Source organism: Zootermopsis nevadensis, unplaced genomic scaffold (genome assembly GCF_977971745.1).
Source record: "Zootermopsis nevadensis isolate Lab colony 2312 unplaced genomic scaffold, Znev_1.0 Znev_ptg000030l, whole genome shotgun sequence".
Taxonomy (NCBI): Eukaryota; Metazoa; Arthropoda; class Insecta; order Blattodea; family Termopsidae; genus Zootermopsis; species Zootermopsis nevadensis.
Window position 1 is genome coordinate 5,642,692 of NW_028259162.1, and position 23,415 is coordinate 5,666,106.

General features: G+C 39.1%; 1 protein-coding gene across 2 annotated transcripts; it reads right to left on the bottom strand.

Annotated features, from left to right (window-relative positions):
* Nucleotides 1-969: 969 nt before the first annotated feature.
* Nucleotides 970-22,471, bottom strand: LOC110834373 (carboxypeptidase B). 2 transcript variants are annotated; one of them, XM_022073465.2, is made up of 6 exons: nucleotides 22,148-22,471; nucleotides 17,539-18,413; nucleotides 6,181-6,286; nucleotides 5,923-6,087; nucleotides 4,788-5,381; nucleotides 970-2,343 (listed from the first exon to the last, which is right to left on the bottom strand). In XM_022073465.2, exons 2-6 carry the CDS (start codon nucleotides 18,076-18,078, stop codon nucleotides 2,168-2,170), a joined length of 1,581 nt encoding a protein of 526 aa, XP_021929157.1. In that variant the 5' UTR covers nucleotides 18,079-18,413; nucleotides 22,148-22,471; the 3' UTR covers nucleotides 970-2,167. The 2 variants fall into 2 exon arrangements, with proteins under 2 accessions (XP_021929157.1, XP_087214688.1); XM_087358562.1 differs by lacking the exon at nucleotides 22,148-22,471 and having other exon boundaries at nucleotides 17,539-18,455.
* Between the last annotated feature and the right edge of the window lie 944 nt (nucleotides 22,472-23,415).

Here is a 23,415-nt window from a genome sequence, read left to right on the forward strand (position 1 = left end):
AGAGTTATGGGTAATTTATGTGACGTGTGCGTGATCATCTTCCAACGTACATATGAATAAACTTCAGAACGGATAACCATCAGTTTAATTAAATTTAATATTTGAGAGTTTTACGAAAAACTTGGAAATTTGTAATTATTAATTAGATCGGACAATTTTAATGGCCACTATATGAGAGCATAAATATTTTTGAGTTTATTTTAAATACTCGAGAAAAGCAGTCGCACAAACTATTTTTTTTAGTGTACTTGGATAAACGTTAAGCAATAAATTGCCTGTTTTAACTTAATTTGTTGACAATTCACCACAATATTAATTAATTACGTCTATTATGATCAAATATGACGTCATACGCAGATTAGTTCAGTTCTTGTCCTCTAATTGGCGACACGTTACTTTTACCACCACTGTATAAACAATCTCATTGGTTGCTGAGCAAATCTGTTCTGGGTGGTACGACTGTTAGTGACTGACGTATATTTTTTGTCCTGTTCTTGTCCGTGAATTTTAGTTTACTTTGTGATTGTGTGTATTTTATTTAATTGCATTACACATTTTTCGGTGTGTGAAGGAAATAAGTCCATTATTAAAATATGTTAAAGTGCGTGTCATACAATGTTAGTCCAGTACAATTTTCGGTTGCACGTGTTGCAATCTAATTCCGAGGTCACGCTTGTGTTTAGAACCGCAAAGTGGTAAGTACATAAAAAACAAATGGCCGTACATTTGATATTTATATATTTACCATACGGCGACAGTTGTGTTAATAACTTTTAATGGAGTGCGTTAGGGTTAGAAACATTAAATAAAGCCAAAGTTCAGTGAAAGGTTCCATTTTAGGTTCTTTCTGCGGCGAGTATGAAGATGACTTTGGGATGATGCGCCGTGTAGTCTCTTGGACTGTGACAGACCTTTCAGAGGTACTTACTGCCTCCATCCTAGTATTATATTAAACATAAATCAAGTGAATTTTGAGCAACAATATTTTTATTAAGATTACATAAATGTTATACGTGCATATATCCTCAATTAGGCCTCTTTCATTACGAAATCGGTAGTTGTTTGTTGAATACAGGTCTAGTAGTGTGTGATACACGTTTTGAAATTTATATTGACACAGCTGTCGGCGAGTGACAGTGTAAAATGGATCTTAAAGAACTAGGATGTAAACGTGGTAGTTGATTTGATATGTATAGTAAACACAGTCATTACATCAGAGGCATTTTCAGAATCCATGTGGTTCTCTTCGTAATAAAGTTCCTATTACAGAATTTCACTATCATAGCAAACAGTTTATAAGCGAGTTTATGGGACGGCGTCTTCCCAGCTCAACTAGCCAAAAAATACCCCGGCTTTTAAGGAACGAAGGTTTTTACCGTGTTTGCTAAAACACACCACGGGCTCCTATCCTGAGGGAGGTCATTTCAACTTGCAGCTTTACATCCTATTTAAGACCCATTTTAATATTATATTCGTATCTATGCCTAGGTCTCCCAAGTGGTCTCTTCAAGGTTTTTCGGATGAAATTGTTTCTGTATTTCTCATCTCTCCCGCCCGTGCAACATGCAGTTACCGGCCCGTAGGCCAGATGCCCTGTCAGGATATTCGTGGTTTCCCTCAGTCCCTTCAGAAAAATACTACAACAGCATCGTCAAAAGGGGCGGAGCGTTCATGTTAGGCCGGGCGCAAACGCAGCCACTAGTGGCTAAACACGACCACTAGTGGTCGCCACTTTATGCAGACGTTTGCGCGGGATAAACAGTGGTCGGAGGCAGCCACAAGCAGCGAGAGACGGCCACTACCGCAGCGAGTGGCCCGGTCGAGCCACTACGAACGCCGTGTCTATTAAAACTCCATACAAAATACAGTCCGCAGCTTGTGGCGGCCACAAGTGGCTGTGGCTAGTGGCTCCGTTTGCGCCCGGCCTTAATCGCGTTAGCCCAGCGGACACGGTGGTTCAGTGGTTCCACATTAGAACGCAACAAAACCGCTCAGATGAAATGTTTAGTTAGCCACTGGCTAAAGATGCATTTTATCAGATCGGTTCTGCTGTGTTACAGTGTATGGTGTAGGCCTACCATTAAACCACAAAATTAAAACTTTCTGTTTTTCGCGTTTTAAAGTGTTGGGTCACATCATTAAAGCTGCAAATTGTACAGAGTCGTACTTAGTTCTTGCACACGATTGCTCTGGCAATGGCTTTAATGGCTGCAAACGTCTCCTTCCCCGTGGCGACAATCTGCGAGGCAGGAAGTAGGAAACCATAAGTTCCGTCGTCTCTGAGCTCCACCGTGTAAGCGTATTTGATACCCGCTGCTCCTTTCGCCCAGTCGTCAGCTCCACCTACATGAAAACAAAGAAGCATAATTTGTTTTTGACACAAACGTTGACCATTGCCCGTCTGTAACTTTTATAATACAAGGAAACGAGTACAATCCGTCTGCTCGGTTATCGAGAATAGAGACTATTGTAGTCGAGACAACATCGATTGTCGATCTCTACGACGCAAAAGTCTCGAACGCTTTCGGAAGCAAGTTTTACTGTGCTTATAAGCACACTGATGATGGTTTGTACAAGAACATTTTTTTCTCTACTGTTCCAATTACTGGTTAACTAATGCCATGGTGCAGAAACGTCATATAAACGTTTATAGTTATTTAGTTGTTTCAGGATATTCCCTGCTGTTGTGGAATGTGAACGTTTATTACCGAATTTAAAAAGACGCATCAGGCTGAAACTAGCCGCCATTTTCACTCCAAGTTCTGTTTCTGTATTATCCTTTCATTTATGTCAGTCTGCTAAAAGATCTCTTCCAGTGACGTTTTCTAACAAAAATTTTGCTTGAATCTGTATTTTTCCCCATTGTATGCTACACTCCGGCTTGATTTAATCTCCCCTTGCGCCTTGATATAATCACCAAGACTATACCAAACGAAGATAACAAATTATTAATCTCTTCATTGTGTAATTTTACACCCAAAGTTGTTGGTGTATAATTCAAGTTATACATAGTATATAATCTACATCTAAAATAAATTAAATAAATTACATTACTGATTATTCAGTGTTTATCATAAAATAATATTTTTTTTTTAAAATTTCACGTACCCCCTAAGATGTCTTCGCGTACCCTCGGGGGTACGCTTACCCCAGGTTGAATACCACTGGTCTAGAACACACAATAAATAAAACTCAAAACCCCAAGGCTGTGAAAGGATACAAATTGTGTCAGTTCATCAAACCTGCAGTAATATATGCATAGTAATGTATATTTCTTATTTTAACGTTCTTCAATCTCTAATAGCTACCTGTGTATAATGCACTACTTGTTTAGAATCGCCCGAGTGACTAGTAAGTATCCAGTTTAAACGTGTAATTGAACGTTTTTTGCCATTCCACGTATTGACCAAATCGGTCAGTTACTTTGCAGCGCAACGGGTGATTTAGGCAGTTGTTAACGGTATTATATGCTTTTAACAGTTACGTCGCACGTCAGTCTGGGTGGCGGCGGCGGCCCCGTCTAAGGTTCTCAAACCACAGAGATCGTGGGCTCAAATTCCGCTCTTTTCTGTGTTTTTCTATGAAGGCACGAGCCGTAGATGTCAAAAACTTACACCCAAAAAGTCATAAAGTTATTCTAATGATTTAGAAAACGTCTACAGTGGAGCAGAGCGTGCCCCAAATCGCAGAAAGCATCTCAGAAACGTCGGTGAACTTCTACCAGTAACAGTTAAACAGTATGTAGTTTATAACGGCGAGTAATGACGCATGTAGAGGAATCCGGTCGTCACGTCCTCAGCATTTTCGTGGAAGTACTGAGGAAAACCACATGAGTCTGAGGATAGCCAGTCCCCAGTCGGTATTCGAGGCCCCCTCCTCCTGATTGCTTGTCAGACACGTTACCTGCTGAGTGCGTTCTTTCTGCAGTAAGGAGCACGTGATGTCTATGAGATACTAATTATTAACGTGTTTCTTATGAATGCCGCATAGGAAGACCTTGTCTTAGGAATGTTACGAATATCTGAGTGTCTTGTTAAACTGACGATTTCTCGTATACATTCAGTATCTGGGCCAGGATGGTCGATTAAGAGCGCAGACCAATGTGCGTGCGTGCAGAATGAATGAGAAGAAATATGCCTAATGGAAGCAGTCAACATTTTTGAGCGGATGCGGAGGAACGTTCCAACATATGTCGCCATCTGGAAAACTAAACAAACAGACTCAACAAAGAGCTTACTGTGTTAATAAACTTCACCATTTAGGGGCGGTGAGACCGTTTTGAGTCGCTAATGATTTGAAAAACGAAAAATAAGTTTTCTGTCTAACTTTCGCGGTGCCCAAATTTATAACTTCTGTTGGGCATTTCTCAAATGCCCAACAGAAGTTATAAATTTGGGCACCGCGAAAGTTAGACAGAAAACTTATTTTTCGTTTTTCAAATCATTAGCGACTCAAAACGGTCTCACCGCCCCTAAATGGTGAAGTTTATTAACACAGTAAGCAGTGGTACTCCATACACTGAAATACAGAAGCGACCAGATTAAATGTATCGTTAGCCTGCTAATCAGTTGAGAAAATCTGGCGGCGAGCTTCGACTGGGTTATAATTTTCTGAACGAATTCGTAATCTGAAACACAGTCTGCTTTCTCTTAGGGAATTCCAGAGACATTGCAAGTGTCTTAAATTTGAAGGGACTCCCGCCACTTTCAATATCTTTGGAGGAATGTGATAGACCCTTCGAAATTCTGTACTTACTATCTTGCACCCTGGAGCCCTGCAATCCTTACCTGAAGTAGGGTATAGCAGTGAAGGCGATGGGCCGAGCTGATACTGAGTTCCACTGACCCTGTTCAAGGCGTCCACCGCTTTTCTCCCCATGTTCATGAGGTCGTCGTAGTCCCCTGTCTTTTTGCTTGTGTAGCCCCAAGGTACGAGCCACATCTGGGAGTATGCGTGCATTGTAAGGTACAGTTTTATTCGGTCTTTCCTGTCCATTATGAAGTCTGATATGGCCCTTGTCTCCGGCTCCGAGAAGGGTCTAGGACCGGCGTACGTTTCGTGACAGGGATCATCCGATGCGCCAACTTCGCCCCAGTGGAAATTCCAGTTCCTATTCATGTCTACGCCACGACACGACTCCCCCCAGAAGAAATTCGTCAATGTCCTGGAGGTTTCCTCGTCTTGGGACTCGTGGTTTGACCGTGTCTTCCTCCAGAAGCGATCTGTGGTGTGAGAGTATTCATAGCCGTCCGGATTGGATACTGGGAGTATGTACCAATCAGCACCTTCAACTACTTTACGATTCACTTTGAAGTTCTCAACTAACTGTTTCAACGTGTACATGACCACAGCCGGTGAAATCCATTCCCTGGCGTGCATTCCTGAAACAGAAAGAAACTCTTTTAAGCCTTTGAAGCCGAAAAGACATTGGAAATGTTTTCTGGGATATTAAGTCGTGTAGTCTGGTAGAAGTTACCGACGTTACAGAAGTGCTTTCTGCCTCCATCATCAGGTCGGTGATGAGAGGAAAAATCCAGAAGGCAGCCATTTTCATACTGAGGTGTATTTTACACGACTAATTCTGAGTTTCATTGAAACCTACAGGGCCGTTTATTTTTTAAAACAAATATTTAGTGTCACCCGGTATAGGCATACGAAAATAACCATGTTATGAACTGTTTTGTATGGTTGTGAAACTTGATTCTTTTTCTGACTGGGAATTGGCTGTATATTGTGCGAATATTTTTGTTAACAGTTGTATATTAATAACCCAGTTAAGTTGACTTTAAAACCATAAACCATTTAATCAGTAAATCAATCGAACACTTGCATTTTTATGTAATCCAAACTTATTATCTTTTGACTGTATTAGGCAACAACATATATTATTTGTGCTATGAAATGGCGATCTGTTAAACTAACCTCCGTCTATCCAAACTGCTGGCTTGATGTTGCCGTCCTTGGTTCGCTGTCCAGTTGATATCTTGATGACTTTGAGAGGCTGTCCCTTGCTGGACTTCCCTATGATCAGCAACTCCACGAGTTCTGGGTATTTCAGACTTAGATAGTTCATGTATCGCAGCATGTCTGCAAGCAGTACAGAATCGGGAACATAACACTTTGCGCTCATAACTTTTTGTTGTTGGAGTGAAAGCAGTAATAATGTGCAACTGCACGTACCGGAGTATCTGTGATATCTCTGGAAGGTCATATCATGTCCCTTGTTAGTCCTCAATTCGACGCGTTGCTGTCGTGACATGCTCGGGTTCTGGGAGGCAATTGCCTTCTGGAACATGCATTCAACACTTTGTAACTATATGTTGACGTAACATTATGTTTCGATTTGGTAACTTCCTCTAGTTTGTCTTGCATCTCTCAAGTATTGTATGTGTTACGTATTACAGCAATAGTTTTCATTGTCTGCATGCTTTGAACGACGTCGATCTAGTTGTCTGCTGAGAGGAATTTCTGGCCGTGTGTGTGTTCATAATAGTTTAATTCTTCAAAGGTGTAAATATTCCGTTGCTAGATAAATGTGTTCGCTGAATTACGCTGTGAATTAGAAGTTAAACTGTAGAAAATATGGATTTCAAAATAATATGATTGTAACAAAATGAATGTTTCCTTGTATAAAAATATTTCGTACATTGTTTTAACAATCTGGTTGAGAAGATAAAATGAAAGTGTCTGAACTTTCGGATTTGATATTCGTGCACGTAAGAACATTTATATTTTTCCCGTGATAGTAAGTACCATGCCATATAATTCAAAACCTAATTCATAGTTTGAATTAGTTTCAGGGTGATTTTAAATATAATGTTAACTTCTTTATATTTCTCTAAAAGAATGTTACCATTTCTTACCACTATAATTACTTCCACCGCAACACAAAACTGATAATAACACTTTTTTAAACTAAAGTGTCTTACGAAACTAATAATACTTAAGTAGAGGCCGCACAGAATTGCAGACTTGAAGGCCCTGTGTTTATTTTCAGCTTCGAGCTGTTATTTTTCTGAGTCCACGCACAGTACACGTATCTCGCCTGCAGTAAGTTAAGTGACTTTTATTAAACACAACATTTTCATGTAACGTTGCATGTGAAATATGCCAGAGTTTGAATTACAGTTCAGTAATTTTATAAGAATCCATTATGAGCTTCCGTACATGCTATTGAATATAACTATAGGGTGTCTCAGACGTTCTGCACCGTTTCTGTTAGATTTGTCATATGACACAGATACCACATCCAGCTAACTCTCGTTCTGCTTTCAGACGCTGCAGTAAAAGCGCCTAGTTGTTATAGTAGATCATGTTCGTCACATTCACATTTTTATTGTTTCTAATTTTTGTAACAGGAGAATTAAAGATGGCGTTGGTGCATTATTTGAGTGGAGCAGAAAATGTGACTTCGGCTACATTCTATGTTCATGACCTGATTGAGACGGGTTTTACAATGCTTAGCCAGAGGGATAATTTTATGCAAATAATAACTTGGATTTATTTTTTTTTCTATGGAAAAAGAAAATGTGCTCGTATGATGCAATATGTTGTGAACAAAAAAAAATCCATTTGTCATTATGTGGTTTCGGGCCTGCAGCTAGTGTTCTCTTTAAGCCAGGAATGTGCACTTGGAAAATGCCTCTTATATGTCTGTCGTAATCTACTTAGATTGTAGTGTTTCGAAAAGCGAAAATAAAAAGTGCACACTTAGCAAGTAAAGGAACTTAGCATTTGCGATAGGCTAAATATCATGACACTTTAATGGCTACTTCCGGCTTTGGCGCCTTTTGAGATGGAACGGTGTAGTCAGTGCAGTATCTTGAAATGTGAACTGTGTGTGAAAGTGACTCACAAAAATTAACAAGAATCCTGACGATGAATATTTGGAAGATATTACGTTTTGTCTAAACTGGAATATGACGGTACAATATGAAACACCAGTCAGGAATGTGACATTAAGATAAACAAGGGCTTGTGAGAAGCGTAATTCTTATATATGATTTAAGGTTTTCACAGCGGTGAATATGAAGATTTCTGTCTTCCGGGTTGTTGCGCTGTGTAGTCTGGTCGATGTTTACCAACGTTTCAGAGGTCATACTGCCTCCGTCATCAGGGTATGAAGATTTCTGTCTTCCGGGTTGTTGCGCTGTGTAGTCTGGTCGATGTTTACCAACGTTTCAGAGGTCATACTGCCTCCGTCATCAGGGTATGAAGATTTCTGTCTTCTGGGTTGTTGCGCTGTGTAGTCTGCTCGATGTTTACCAACGTTTCAGAGGTCATACTGCCTCCATCATCAGGGCGATGAGTATGAAGATTTCTGTCTCCTGGGTTGTTGCGCTGTGTAGTCTGGTCGATGTTTACCAACGTTTCAGAGGTCATACTGCCTCCGTCATCAGAGTATGAAGATTTCTGTCTTCTGGGTTGTTGCGCTGTGTAGTCTGGTCGATGTTTGCCAACGTTTCAGAGGTCATACTGCCTCCGTCATCAGGGCGATTCTAAAGTATGAAGATTTCTGTCTTCTGGGTTGTTGCGCTGTGTAGTCTGGTCGATGTTTACCAACGTTTCAGAGGTCATACTGCCTCCGTCATCAGAGTATGAAGATTTCTGTCTTCTGGGTTGTTGCGCTGTGTAGTCTGGTGGATGTTAACCAACGTTTCAGAGGTCATACTGCCTCCGTCATCAGAGTATGAATATTTCTGTCTTCTGGGTTGTTGCGCTGTGTAGTCTGGTGGATGTTAACCAACGTTTCAGAGGTCATACTGCCTCCGTCATCAGGGCGATTCATCATTGGTGGAAATCTACCGGGCTACACGGCGCAATAACCCAGAAGACAGCAAACTTAAGCTTCGGATTAGGTTTTCAAATATTCTTTGAAAATGTACCTTGCCGGTTGACCAGAAGTGACGAAGGAGCTAAAATGAATTGGTGTCGCGGTGTCTGAATCCAAGGTGTGCTGCTACATGGGCAATGAAGGCAGTTAGTCACAGGGACTACGACCTATTAAATGAGATTGCTGACTGCTGAGGGGTCAGGTGAAGTGTGAATCTGCAAAGCATGAAAGGGAGAAGTGCGGCTTGGTTGGGAGTTCGCTTATTAATGTAGCTATAATTTGTGCAATTCTGTGTCATTATCATTTATCCCAGTTTTGTATTTTACGTAATTATGATATGATTTTAAATTATTTGAGGTTTAGAGCGCTTTATTCCAGACACCACCATCTCGATCGTTTATTTCTTATTGATGTTTGTATTGGAAAACTAAATTACTATTCCATCATGTACACTGGTCCTTCAGCTAGGTGTGCCGGTGCTGAAAGCGACATTGCAGATTTTTTGATATGTTCTGAGGACAGTTTCTCTTCTGGAAAATTCCTAGTTTCATTTTTTAGTTTAATTTAATTTTATTGTTTTGGTTTTAGAGTGTTTATATTACTAATGTGTATATTTATTTCCCTGTTATAAGCCCCTCGCTTTTGACAAAGGCTAACAAAATAAGCGAATTTGATAATGAGTTAAATATTTTTCGATTTGCATTAGTGTATCCACACAAATGTTTTGACAGTACATTTAAATGACCACAACCAATTCTTTAAATGTTTATTTAGTTACCATTTACGATCACATATTTTTTCGGCACCATAGACTGTAGTTTCATCGTTATTAAATTACGTAATCAGCTGAAATTAGCAGAATCTGTTGCGGTAATAAGAGAGAGATAATGGAAACCGATATTTTTTACGCGATAATTAGTCTGAAGGTCTTGGGTCAGACAGTCCTATAATTTAACTGGTACCGAGAGTAGAGTGGGAAATAATTCTAGGTTTTGATCTGAAAGAGAAATTATTGTACGTATGTGTTACAGGCACTGAAATTACTTACTAACATAGCAGGTAATCAATAGAAAAGCGAGTTATAGCTGATTGGAAAAAAGGTTAACAAAACTCTGTAATTTTAAATGCCCCTAATTTAATACAAATACTATTTATCTGCTTTTATTCTTATGTAATGACGTAAAGCTTTAATGGGAGCAGTGGATTATAGAAGAGAAGGAAACCTTGGCTTACTTAGGGCGTGTGACATGATGACTAAGGTTGAATAAACTGGATCTGTTTCTCACCGGAAAAAAGAGAGAAAATAATTGTTTTCTATAACGGAAGTTCCGCGGCAAGTGTTACAAACACTCGCTGTAGGCGTTGTACATTTTGGGAGTCCGATGGGCCGAACCTGAGTACTATCACTAATTATACTGGTAGGTATTTAAATCTTGTTGCGATACGTATTTGGCGTATCGCATTACAATGATTCATCACTGTCATTTTAGCGTGTCGAGCATATTTTGTATTGCCTGTTTTCGTAAATGTAAACGTTTTCATCGAATTGTCCACATTTCGCGACTTCCTATAGTTCTGTCTGTAATTTTGTGGCCTTACGAAAATGAGAATTAAGTATAAAAAATCATCACGAAATTTTTCTTATTAAAAGTATACAGTTTAAACCGAGTTATATCAACGTACAACACTTTCCATTCACTGGCATAATGAAATACTGAGTTAAGTGAAGGTTTAAAGTTGAATCGTATTTTCTTGCAGAGTGATGTTTAGCGAATTAACTCTCTTTTCACCACAAAAGTTTGTTGAGTAATCAGAGGTTCAGGCTTTTAGTAGAGAAAAACACAGAAACTCTGTTAGTTGCTAATAAACAAGTTGGTGTAGTAATACACGTGGAAAAATCTAAGTGTATGTTCATGTCTGGTCACCAGACTGCAATACAAAATCGAAGTATAGGCCTAAAGTTAACTCACAAATTGTTCGGAAATGTAACAAAATTTAAATGTGTGGGAAGCAAGATAATCAAAATTGGCATTTATTAAGACGTAAGATCGGATTACATCCCGAAAATGCTTACCGTCGTGAAGTTCAGAGTATTTAGTATTCCCGTTTTCTGTCTAATATCTTCGCGATTAAAGCACACGGAATTATAATCACACGCTTTGTTTTGCGTGGGCGCAAAACATGGCCTCTCACATTAAGGGAAGATACACGGATGCTGAACTTTCGGAGAATTTGTTGACTGTATGAGCGTACTGTTAACATCCCGCTAAGGACTCGTCTTCTTTAAGTCTCTATCGTATGAAGAATATTTTTCATAAATTGGTATTGTGACATGTTTGTTCTTTTATTTAAATGATTAAGCAACTCTAATTTTTGAATCTGTACTGTAATGCCACAAATAGTCGACTGCAGCTCGGCGCGTACATAAGAAGCTTAAGCCAGGGCCTTGCAGAGTACGTCTCACGCATCGGATGCGGCCTGCGAACCTTTATTTTTATTTATTTAGTGTTCTGTCTGAAGACAGGTCCATATGAACAGGATCCTTCCATCCTTCTCTCGGACTGGGACCTGTTCATATACGTTCTTGGCAGATGATCCAGAAGTGGTTTGCCATTGCCTTCTTCTGTGTGTGAATGGAGTAATTGTTGGGATGCCACGGAGAAACCGGGGAAGCCCCCGGAGGAAAACTCCGTGTTGCCTAGACCACGGCCTTGCCCAACACAAGTTATAAATTCGGGCACCGCCGGGAATCGAACCCGAGACCCCAGGATTACAAGGCCAGCGTTCTAACCTACAAGTCCTTAAAGTCCTTTTTTGTATCCTTTGTCTCACAAAATGCAGCAATCAAGACGTTTAGGGATTACAAATGCTACAAGTGAAGTACGTAACGTCGCGCCTGATACTCCAACATCACAATTTTTATTTCACTTATGTTTCATTGCGATTCGTGTCTGGAAAAGAAAAGAAAGACACAGAGGACACTAGAAATCTAGTCATCTCATTACTCCAGTTTCAGAAATAGAAACTGCATACACGTGCATATTAAACACCTAATATAATAACTCATTCTGCGGACACAGAGTATATTGACCAAGTGGCCCACTTGTAAAAATATTCGAATACCCCTCCAAGGCATTTTGGAGCAGAAACCAAAGCATCGACTCCGCTAATACACATGTCGCCATTAAACACGGCCCAATGTCAATCCTCCCATCTCGACAGCCTACATCCACGCGACCCATATCCCCCGTGCTTCTGTTTTCTATATGGCTGTTTTCCGAGAAGTTTTCTCATCGGTTCTGCGTGCATTTCTTATCTCATTCTAGCTGCGTGCCCATTCCATCGCAGCTTCCTTGATTTACTATCCCAAGAATATTAGTGATTGGTAAAATGAAGAAGTTTATGGGCACTGTAGTTGAAATTTTGAGGTCAAATTTGAAGGAACAAATGAGGATGCATCATGGTAGCACGAAATTTTAATTAGTATTAAAATCTGTACCCGTTTGGAGTGAATAACGATTACGATGATGATGCATGTATCGCACATACGTTTGCTGTACGAGATTAAAGTTACGTTAGGCATAATACTATAAGGAAGATTATTAACAACAATTTTTCTCCGACGTCAATAAAGTAGATACAGATCTTAAAAGACATTGACTGAAGTCCTTGGACTGCAGATTAAAAATAAGAACAAGAAGTAGACGGTGGTGAGGAGGAGAAAGACATCATCTCTATGGTGTTACAAGACAAAAAAGAGAAGTATTCTAGAAGGTACTTTTTAAGGTTTTAAAAGCACTTTACAATAATTCGCTGTCATCAATTAAAATGACCGCGGAATAGATTTGTAGCTTCCGAAGCAGTTCAGTGCATTCTTGTATCTCTTTCAATGCTTGCGAACTTCACCAAAGCGAAATCGGTAGTGTAAAAGCTGGAGTGGTTAGTTTTGTAACCATTTATCATTTTCCTGTGTCTGCTTATTTCCAATTCCTCTCACCGTTTGTATTTTTATCATCCTAACAATGTCAAAAGTAGAGGAGCTAAAAATAATGAAAATGTGCACTAGAATTTGTGATTAACTCCAGTTCTTTTTTACTCCCTGTCTCCTTGATCGAATTTTTTTCTCGGCAAAAATGGAAAGCTAAGAGAGACAGTGAACGAAATATGATATTGTAAATTAGAAAATTTGTAAGTTAGGGTGCAAATTGTACTGATTTGAGGTAAAACGTAATATTTTACTGTAAAAAAAAACGCAACGAAGTTGAAAGTTACAGATTTGTAAGGGATACTTAAAATTGTGTAAACTTTCCTAATCTAGACCTATGAGACGGTGGGGGGGGGGGGGGGGGGTAACAGTTGCCCGGAGAGCCAAGATATTTCCCACTTTTTATGATACCGAAATTTCAATACCGTGTTCACAAAATTCTGCTACTGATTTCTATCCTGAGCTAAATGAATCCGCTCCACACCTACCCATCCTATTTAATATTCTACCACCTGTGCCTAGATCATCCAGATGACCTCTTTCTTTTAGGTTTTCCAGCCAAAATTGTACGCGTATTTCTCATCTCTCCCAAGCGTCCTAGAAACGCTTACGTCTTATCGTGTAATATCTGATCGTCATAATAAAACCTGAGGAAGAGTAGAATTTATGAAGCTCCTCATTTCTTAAGCCCCCTGTTAATACCTCCGTCTTAGGTCTGCTATAAATTATTTTCTCATTATGATCGAGGCATGGGCGTGTCTAAACGGTCTGTGCAGCCTTGACCCAGAAACAGGCAGCCCCAGGGTGACCACACGCCTGTTATCTAGGATGTTAGAAATGTCTTGTTGCCAGGTTCGCCAGAACGCAACGGCGCATGGTAGAGGAATATTCTACGTATGACTTGCCTTATGCTACACGTGTGCGTTTGCATGGGCTCCTTCTTCAGAATAGTAGTTTATATTTTATCACACAACGAAAATGTACAATTATAAATTATTGATGGTGCAGGAACCTTCATGGAAATTTGGTAACTGACAAGCCAGCCAAGAAATGCTGTGCTTTTAAGATGCATAATCGTGTTTACAATATCATCATCACATCCCTGATAAAGGGTCTCATTTAAAATAGTTTATTCTGATTCAACTTTGAAGTAACTCACTTCTAATATCGAACACGAAGGTTCCCCATTACCAAGTTCGTAAAAGCCCAAATTTGGACCCCATTCTGAGCATGTTGCATTCAGTATTCATCTTCTTACCTTATTTGTCAGAACCGTTTTAATATTATCTTCCAGATTATGCATAATTATCTCACGTGACCTCTTCACGTGAGGTTTCCCAACCAACATTTATCATGTCCCCTACGCCTGTTGCATGTCGCTTGTCTTGTCCTTCGATTTAACTATTCTCACAATGTTCGGTAAAATATATTAAGATTATTGTCATATAATTTTTTTTACAAGAAGCTGTTACTTCGTTCAGGTTAGTTAAAAACATGAAGATTTCTGTCTTCTCAAATCTTACATAGTTAAAAACATTTTTCTGGAATCAATTGCTGTTTTGTTCCCTTGAGCGAGAGACAAAATTTCCCTGCAACATTTAATAGCAATCCACTCATTGTTAAGTCAAATAATAATTGTGGAGCAATAAGGAGTCAGTGCAGAACCTGGCCCATACGAAGTAAAATAATTTTCATAGTTCATAGACTTGATAATGGTGTATACTATAATTTCTGAAATTGTGGTCTGTGGTTTATTTTTTTCAAGAAAACTCTTGTTAGTATAGTAGCATCGTATCACAGCACTGGTTTATTTATTTTACTATTACTTGGGAAAAAAGAAAGCTAGGTATGAACCTAGCAACTTCAAACATGTTAGTTTTGTTTTCGAAGTATCGCTGCTTCTATTTTGTTTATTTACTTTGCGACTTTGTGTGAATGGCCTGTAGTTAATGAATTTTGCGGCTGTCAAAGAACGTGTTTAATAACAGGATTACGAACTGCCTAAGCAGAGAATTCTTGATCACTTTAGTAGTCTTTCATTCTCGGCGGGTTTTATTATGATTGTTTACTATTATCCATTATTATTTCATTATTATTGTATGTATTATCTGTGTTTGCCTGTTATTGGCTTCTTGCTGTTGGCAAACACGTAAATAAATTAATTGAATTGAATTGAATAAATCTCTTTAAGTTTAAAATATAACGTTAAGCACAATGATACTGCCAACACCAAAGATGTGTAATATAAATTAAGTCTCAGACTATGGAAAATGTCCAACTTATTTTTTATATAATTATTGAATGTTTGTTGTTTATTTAACGATTTTGTCAACAAGCCAAATTGTATAACTTCGAATGATAGGATGATTTGCGGATAATTAACAGGAAATGATACGGAAGGCAGCGTTAGTGATCTGATTTAAGAGGTTAGAGAGGTTTCCTGGAGGGACTGAGGAAAACCAGGATAACCGGTCTTCGAGCCGAGATTTAAGACTGGGAACTTAAAAATGCGGGACAGGAGTGCTGACCATTGCAGGGAGACGTTTGGTGTCATATATTCGCACCCAAAATATTGTCATAAACGTTATGTGAAGCTGTTCAGTTGGTAGGCCTACGTGGTGTGACAACATTACTCATCATGAGGAAATTGTTTATTTTATGTGTTGTGGCCACAAGTAGTAATTAAGCGTGTGTAACCTAAGGCCTGCCGGCTAATTCTGTTATGACAGCTTCCTTCATTAAATAACATTCTCTAACTTGTTTCTACAGTATAAATGTTAATGGTGTAGATAAATGTAGCAAGTTACAGGTTCTCGTAATTATTTATGGGAGAATTTTCTATGAATCATTTAAGAATAAGAAGATTGAGATTCATTTAAATTAGTTGCTGTACTGGACTATTACGGCTGTGAAGAAATTTGCTCCACGTCCTTTAGTATGCCCCTAACACACTCTTCGAACACAAGATCTAATTATTATGCGTTCATTTAATGCGCTTGGAACAAATAGCATGTAAATTTTAGTCGGGCTTCGATAAGCTACATTCAAATATTTCATAACATTGTTGAAACTTTTGTGCAAATTTTTTTTAAAGTGATTCACTTGTATTTGTAGTGAGCAGTGAGTGGGGAAAATGTTCTAGACGTTGCATCAGGTATTGGTGAACGCTGTATTACAAGCCTTAACGCAGCAACAAAGTCTCCACTTATTTCTATTTTTTACCCATGTACATGGTAAAATATATAATTTACAGAGTATGTTAAAGTGTCTGTTACATGTAACAGACCTACAACGTGTAATTTCTGGTCTAAGAGTAGTAGTAAAATTATGAAACATTCTGAAGTTGTCGTTCCTATCACTAAAACACTATACAGCCCTGGTCGTAAACACAGTCTGTCTGTCAGAACCACTTGGACAGGCATATTGTGCACTCCGGTCCAGTTTGAGACATTTTCCCCCCTGGTTTTACTCTGCTGCCCTACAACGGGTGATGTTATTTCTATTCAAGAGTCCAAATGATTGATCTGTGATTGTGAGTCGAGATATCTCAAGGGAAAAGGTGAGGTTACACGATCGGGAAGAATGCTGTATTAAGTGCGTACGTTGACATCACATCTTGGCGGCTTCTTGTGTAGCAGGCGGCCTCTAGGTAAGGAGGGTAGCTGTGTATTTATTAAATAATCAGACAGCCGACAAGAGGTAGTCCTTCAGCTTAGGGATAAAAATATATAAACGGGGTCTTTTGAACATGAAATGAAACTTTTGGTTCCGCGAAAGAAAGAGCGACTAATAGATTTTGAAGGACTCTGTTTAATGGATTTAGTCATTGCGTCAGATGGGACGAATAGCCCCCTAACCCCAACGACTACTGGGTGAAATATTTCCTCGTTATGAAACTTTGATGGGATGTCCATCGTCTGTTATCTAAAAATTAAAACATAACATCTCGAAAACTTACTACGTGGGACACTGGCTTTGATTCCGATATCGACTGTAAGGCGGCTGGATTGTTAAACCGACTACTCACCTTCATCTTATACCGAAATTAAGGGCGTTTCGAGTTTGACAGGTCTGTAGGCCTTAATGTATAACCGCGGGCAGTTCTGAGAGAGGCGTAGGTCTGAATAAAACTTTAGCCTCAAGAAGAAGTGTAGAAGACAACTTCAGTTTAGGATGATGGTAGTTAAGTTGAAAGTAGAGCAATGTAGCTATTTTTTTCTTACCTCACGCAATAATTTGTTCCGGCAGTTCCGAAAGTTTCCTCAATAAAATTGGGGTATTTAAAGTGTCAAATAAATTTCTGGACCTATTACTGGGTTAAAACTTGTTTTATTAAAAGAATAGTTACGTTTAAGGTTATTAAGCACACAAAGCCAATACCAACCAATCGGAGAAATATCCTGCTCATTCTTTAGAGCTAAAGTGTTAGGAATATGAGCCCTGAAGATGGAGGCAGTGTCTTTCTCGAAAATATTGGTATGTAGCCAATAGACTTCACGGCGCAACAGACCAATAGACAGTCATCTTTTAGAATGCTGCCCACATGACCGTGAATTTGGATCAAATTATAGAGCGGAAATGTATCATACAATGTAAGCATTAAGATAAATTATGTTTTGTGAAATGGAATCAACTCTGCTGTCCCTAATACGATGCGTTTATCTCGCATGGAAAGTTTCTCAGTGCGCCTAACTAGATTCATGGCCTATTTTCTACTTACCTGCACGTCCTTGAGAAGCACGACGAACTCAACCCCTCGTATCTGCAGGAACTGTTTGACGTCGGTCACTGAATCAGGGGGAATCAGAATGTCTGCAGAGTGGTTCCTCGCCGGCTCTGTCCAGTACATCAGTCCTTCTATCTCTTCTCTTAAGGCCAATACGTCATCCACCTGCATGTCTGTCCGTGGTATCACTCTCAGTAGTTGGTAATTTTTATAATATACCTTCTTCGACCTATCATCCCATTTGTCATCTATATGCCCATCAGAACCCCATAAGAGGCTCATACCAGACTCGAAATAACTATAAAATTTAACAAAATAACTACCCAGACTTGAAATACTACCAAAATTAAAAACTCGTCCTTCAGAAACTCCTGACGTTCTTGTTGATCGAACTCCGTACTTTAAATGACCAACACTGTTTTCTATATACATTTTTTGTGAATTTGTAAACAAAGAAACGCTATAATACGGCATGATTGACGCTGTAAGCGCCAAAATAAATGTCGCACTTCTTAGCTTACTATACAGCCACATCGTTTGTATTATCAGCTTATATTATAAAACATTTCTTCTATTGTAAATTAATTCTGAAGTAAATTTTAACTTCACTTTTGATTGATGCTCACGACGAACTAACTATTCATCACACACAGATCATCATTAGTCGTTTATCTTTGACAACAGAAGTACTGTTAATCATTGTTGCCAAGCCCGGAATAAAAAATAAACGAGATCTTAATTGCCGATTTGTGATAACGCACTGTAGTTATCATCGTCTTGCGGGTCTTTTGGAGATGTAAACGTTGAACGCAGACTTGAGTACCAGCGGAGTTATTTCGGTTCCAGATGACACGGGCTGCGATGAAACACTGTAACGGAAATGCCTTCTTATTGTACGAGTTAGTTGTATGTTCTTACTGGGTCAGAGTTGGACATGAGAAAGCCTGTTGCCACTCGGTGTTATAAACGAAGCGACAAAGTATAGTAGGCCATCATCCCCACCTTTGCTTTGTCTAAGAAGAAACCCCCTCCGCTTTTAATAATCATATCGGTTCTTGAATCGTTAGTGCAGGGATATCCAGCACTTAAACTTGAAACCAGATACAGCCCAATTAGTTCTTTTAGAACACGTGGTATACACAAAATAAGAGAATTGCCGGACGTCGTGGCCGAGTGGTTAACATTCCTGTTTCGTATTTTGGAGGTTCCGGGTAAAAATTTCGATAGTACAGCATGAAAATTTCGCACGTTCGTCACTAGTTGACCTTTGTGAATCGAAGGGTAGTTTCCCACACAGGAAGACGTATGTAGATAATTATATAAATTGTTCGTTATTGTTGTCTGATCTTTAACCAAAATTTGCATATATCGACAGATCTTGCAAACACTCCCGAATATAAAATTGTATTTAAATCCGTTAATCTGTTCTTGAGTAGTTTCATGCGAGGAGGGGTGAGGAGTCGTTTCAGTAGCTATTCCGTTGAGGCAAGAACATAAATGGAAGTGATTTAATCCTGTTTATGACTACTCTTTTGGACTTCGTCCATCGTTCCAGTTTTTCATAATTGCTAATTGCTAATTATCGGACGTCGGTTGGCAGGCAAGAAGGAAAGTTGGAAGAACTAGCTAGTTTAAAAATATGCCTACCAAGGGGTCTCCAAACACAGGATTTTGCATTTTTTGTTACATAATAAAGGAATTAAAGTCGATTTCGGAAACATGGCAATTTAAACAATCACCGACGACGGACAGAGTCTAAAAGATTAGTTATAAACACTGTAGTACATGTGAGATTTGAGGTTCTCAAGGCTACTAGTATGAAGATGGTTGTCTTCTGGGTTGTTACTCCGTGTAGTCTGGTAGAAGTTTACCTACATTTCAGATGTGTTTGTTGCCTCCATCATCAGGGTGATAGTGATGGCAGTAAGCACTCCTGAAACGTCGGTAAACTTCTACCAGGCTTCACGGCGCAACAACCCGGAAGACAGTCTTCTTTCTTATCGTTTTGTCATGGTTAATTTATCACAGATGCACATATATTGTTTCAAATCTAATCATATTACAGACAAAACAGAGGATAAATTATTTTTTAGTATTAATTTTGATTTTGCTTGTATATAGTAATAACAAAGTAACGATGCTCCCATACAGCTAACTTAACAAGCAATTGCTTCTCAGTGTAAACTTTTAAACTTAGAGAAAGTGGTACTGTGATAAAAAAATTTCAACGAGGAACAAAATTGTAAATGGTGTCCTTTCATTGGACAATTAAATGTGGAAATTTGGTATCAAACATCCTTTGTATATTACAAGTAATAAACACGAGATTATAGTGTTCTGAAAGAGCAATGTTTGACAGCTTCCGTGTTTTGGGAAAGTATGCTTTTAGAAATTTTGTACAGAAATGAATCCAGTTTTTATAAGTATCATTTTATAATATTTGGTCATCTTTTAAATGAAAGTAGGCGATGTGATTCCTAACAGAACTTATTTTTATGTATTGTAAATGTATTTAAATTTCTGATCGTTCCACGATTTAAAAAACGTTTCCAATCCATAACAAATCCGTTTTATGATTATATATTTGACAAGCGAGCAGCCGGGATTGAGGTTTGTAAAATTACTCTGCAGTCGCATATTAAACTTCGAGATTTATTTCGTTGTCCTAAAAAAAATAATCGGATAAACTTGTCAAATAAATTATTTAATTGCTGTTGTGTGATAATGTGTCCTCCAGACACCAGGCATGTGACTAAGCATCACGAATAGCAATTTTACAAGCGATAGTAATAATTTAGATGCCACGTAAAGTACGAAGCACGACTTGTTTTAATCCTCCCACTTAAAGGAGATTTTGTCATGACAGAAACCCGACTTCTGATTCCATACAACAGAAAATGTTTGAACTACTTCATAACTTCCACATCGTTTAGTAGAGACCGGGATGAAGGGAGTTAGTCAATAAATTTAAGAGAAGTAAAAAGTTATCACGCTTTACGCCATGTAGAGGGGGAGAGAGGTATGGCTGCTACTCATTCTTAACCTCGGCACTAGGTGGGAGTGAGTGGTCAGCGTCACGTCCTGGTAGCACTTTACCCCTGGACAGGACCCCAGTAACCATTAGATAGGGACTTGGGTGGCCCCAGAGCCAGTCTGGATGCTGAGGCAAGAGGAAAAATCCTCTACCCCTGTCGGGGAACGAACCCCGGTCGTCCAGTCCGTAGTCAGTCACTATACTGACTGAAAAGTAATAAATGATCACAGGTATTTGTGGTGCTGTATTTGTGCATTTGAAGCTAGTTTATTAAGATGGCTGTCATCGTGCGGCCTGGTAGATACTGACCGGTCTTGTGATGGAGGCAGCATTTTACATGATGACGAGAGCTGAGTCCGGCTTTTGAAATATTATACTATAATTTAGAGGCTTAAAAAACCCAGGATAACAGTTTTTCAAAACAGAAGTGTCAGGATTAAATCCGAGGAACATGCAGTTGATGGTTGGCTGCCTTACTGAGATAAGTAGTAGTCGAACCATTCGTTGTGCAGTAAGATATGACATTGTGGAAACAGGTTTTTCCAGCCGCTTAATTGCTTCATTATGTACACAAGGTTGATGCCAGCCAACAATGCACGAGATCTGATATCCTGCATTTTAGTGTTAATTTTTTCCCCCACAAGTAAAACGATTAGTCTAGTTTCTAGCCGTGTTTTCAACCTGAAAAGACAGATAAATTTGAAATGACAACTCTTTTGCGGTTTAATCAAGTTTAACTAACGGTTCTACTTCTGTTCGCGCCTTCCATATAAATGGCCATCGATGGAAATGTTAGCGTCACTAATAAGAGCATTTGTATTTGGTTTAGTGCAGTGTTGCTGAACCGGTGGGCCGCGGCGCACCAATGTACCATCACAAGGTTTCAGGAGTGCCGCAAATTTTTATAAGAAATTGCATATTCCCACACTTATAGTTACAAAAAATCAATACCTTAACTTTCGTAATTTTATTTTAAAAAGATTTCTTCTGGGTTGTTGCGCTGTGTAGTCTGGTCGATGTTAACCAACGTTTCAGAGGTCATACTGCCTCCGTCGTCAGGGCGATTTTTAGTATGAAGATTTCTGTCTTCTGGGTTGTTGCGCTGTGTAGTCTGGTCGATATTTACCAACGTTTCTGAGGCCATACTGCCTCCGACATCAGGACGATGAATCTACCAGACTACACAGCGCAACAACCCACAAGACAGAAATGTTCATACTCACCGCTGTGAAAACCTCAAATCTTATATATATTTCATAACACACACGTACACTTGTTCATCATCGATAATTTTGTTCAATATGTGATATTTTGTTTTCATATGCCTGAATTCTTATAGAGTAAAGATTTAAAGGTAGATCCATGTCTATGGCCATATATAGTTTCGTATTTCCTTGTCGTGAGGTGAAATTTAGTGGTGTGCCGTGATGCGTCTTTGAAAAATTAATGTGTCCCGCGGGTTTAAAAATTTTACGGAACCCTGGTTTAGTATGTTTATCAAAAATTATTGTTCTTCAGAAGAATCTGAAACTACAACTACCGGTAGTATAAGAGTAAGTCTCTACTTACCATTTATGCTGGACATTGTTCGTTGTTTAATATTGCAGCTACACGTGTTGACTGTTCGCGTTCTCAGCTAGGTCCATGTTAAAACGTCTGTCAGAATATTGGTAATGACGGCGTAGATTCAGCGCTCTTAAAGTTGTGTATCTGCGCATAACGGGATAAAATTTATGGTTGGTTTTTGTTATGCATGACTGCCCACGTTCTAATTAATTGCACTAGGTGGCAGCTCAATTTCCTAGTTTTAGACTGTTGACAAATTGGGCTACTTTTAGTAGTACTTCCGAAGGAGTTCTTCTTGTATGGCTCTCCGGTCCGTATTCGGTCCATGCCCTCCTCAATTCTCCTCTCCTATTCGGTCCTCTGTTAGGTCCGTCTGTCCGAGGTTTAGGTTTCGAAACATATTTCTTTTAACGGTGCAAGGTTGTTAGCCTTGCGACCAACCCCCAACCTGGAGGACCAGGGTACCTGTCTTAGTCTGACCTCTTTCCCTCGACCAATCTGGCTAGGAAGGCCCTACCAGTAGCTCTTGGGGTCACTGAGGTACTCAAGCCCCACCTCCACGACAAGGTGCAGGTACCATTAATTGGGGCTTCCGAAGGAGTTGAAGGTATGAAATACACAAAGGCTGGGAAGAAAGAGAAAACAGATGAAACCACGAAATAATTTGAATTTAATTTTCATGGCCATAAGTATTAAATATAACCGACTAGAATTAAACTCATGGAGCGGAGTCATTTGGTTTAGTGAAGCAGCCATTTCACGTAACTCAGAGATTCATAAAGCACTTCATGATCATCACTCCTTCTAGTAAAGGTCAAAACTTCTGCAACTTTCCGAACATACTTTATCATACTTCTGATCCACCAGTGATGATAGTTGAACTTCCAAATCACAGGCCTGTATTGTCACTAGATAAATTTATCTGAAATGTACACAGAATATATAATTACGTTTTTATATTGTTAATGTAGCATAATAGATGTTAGAATTAAATGGTTTATTAATATAGCTTAGTATACAACGTGATTAAATGGCCGCTTGACGAAAATTATTGTCGTCCACACTGTGGTCCATAAGTAGGGTAATTGCGGTACTGTCAGGTCCTGGGAGAAAGAATGTAAAAAATGAAACTGAGGAATAGAACGTGTGGACCTGTATAAATTATGCATAACATAACAGAAACAGGAAGGGACATTTCTTGCTGTAAACCATGTCGCAACGTGTTTTGATGCAGTTATGATCCAGAAAACAACATCGGTAGTTAAAAGGAA

Bases quoted from the DNA above. Each gene is read 5' to 3' on its own strand.
- LOC110834373 (XM_022073465.2), bottom strand. From the start codon at position 18,078: ATGTGGCTGTATAGTAAGCTAAGAAGTGCGACATTTATTTTGGCGCTT. The intron at 5,382-5,922 runs GTTAGTTTAACA...TTTCTGTTTCAG, and splicing joins AGCAGTTTGGATAGACGGAG to GAATGCACGCCAGGGAATGG. The intron at 2,344-4,787 runs GTAAGGATTGCA...GTTTTCATGTAG, and splicing joins ACTGCTATACCCTACTTCAG to GTGGAGCTGACGACTGGGCG.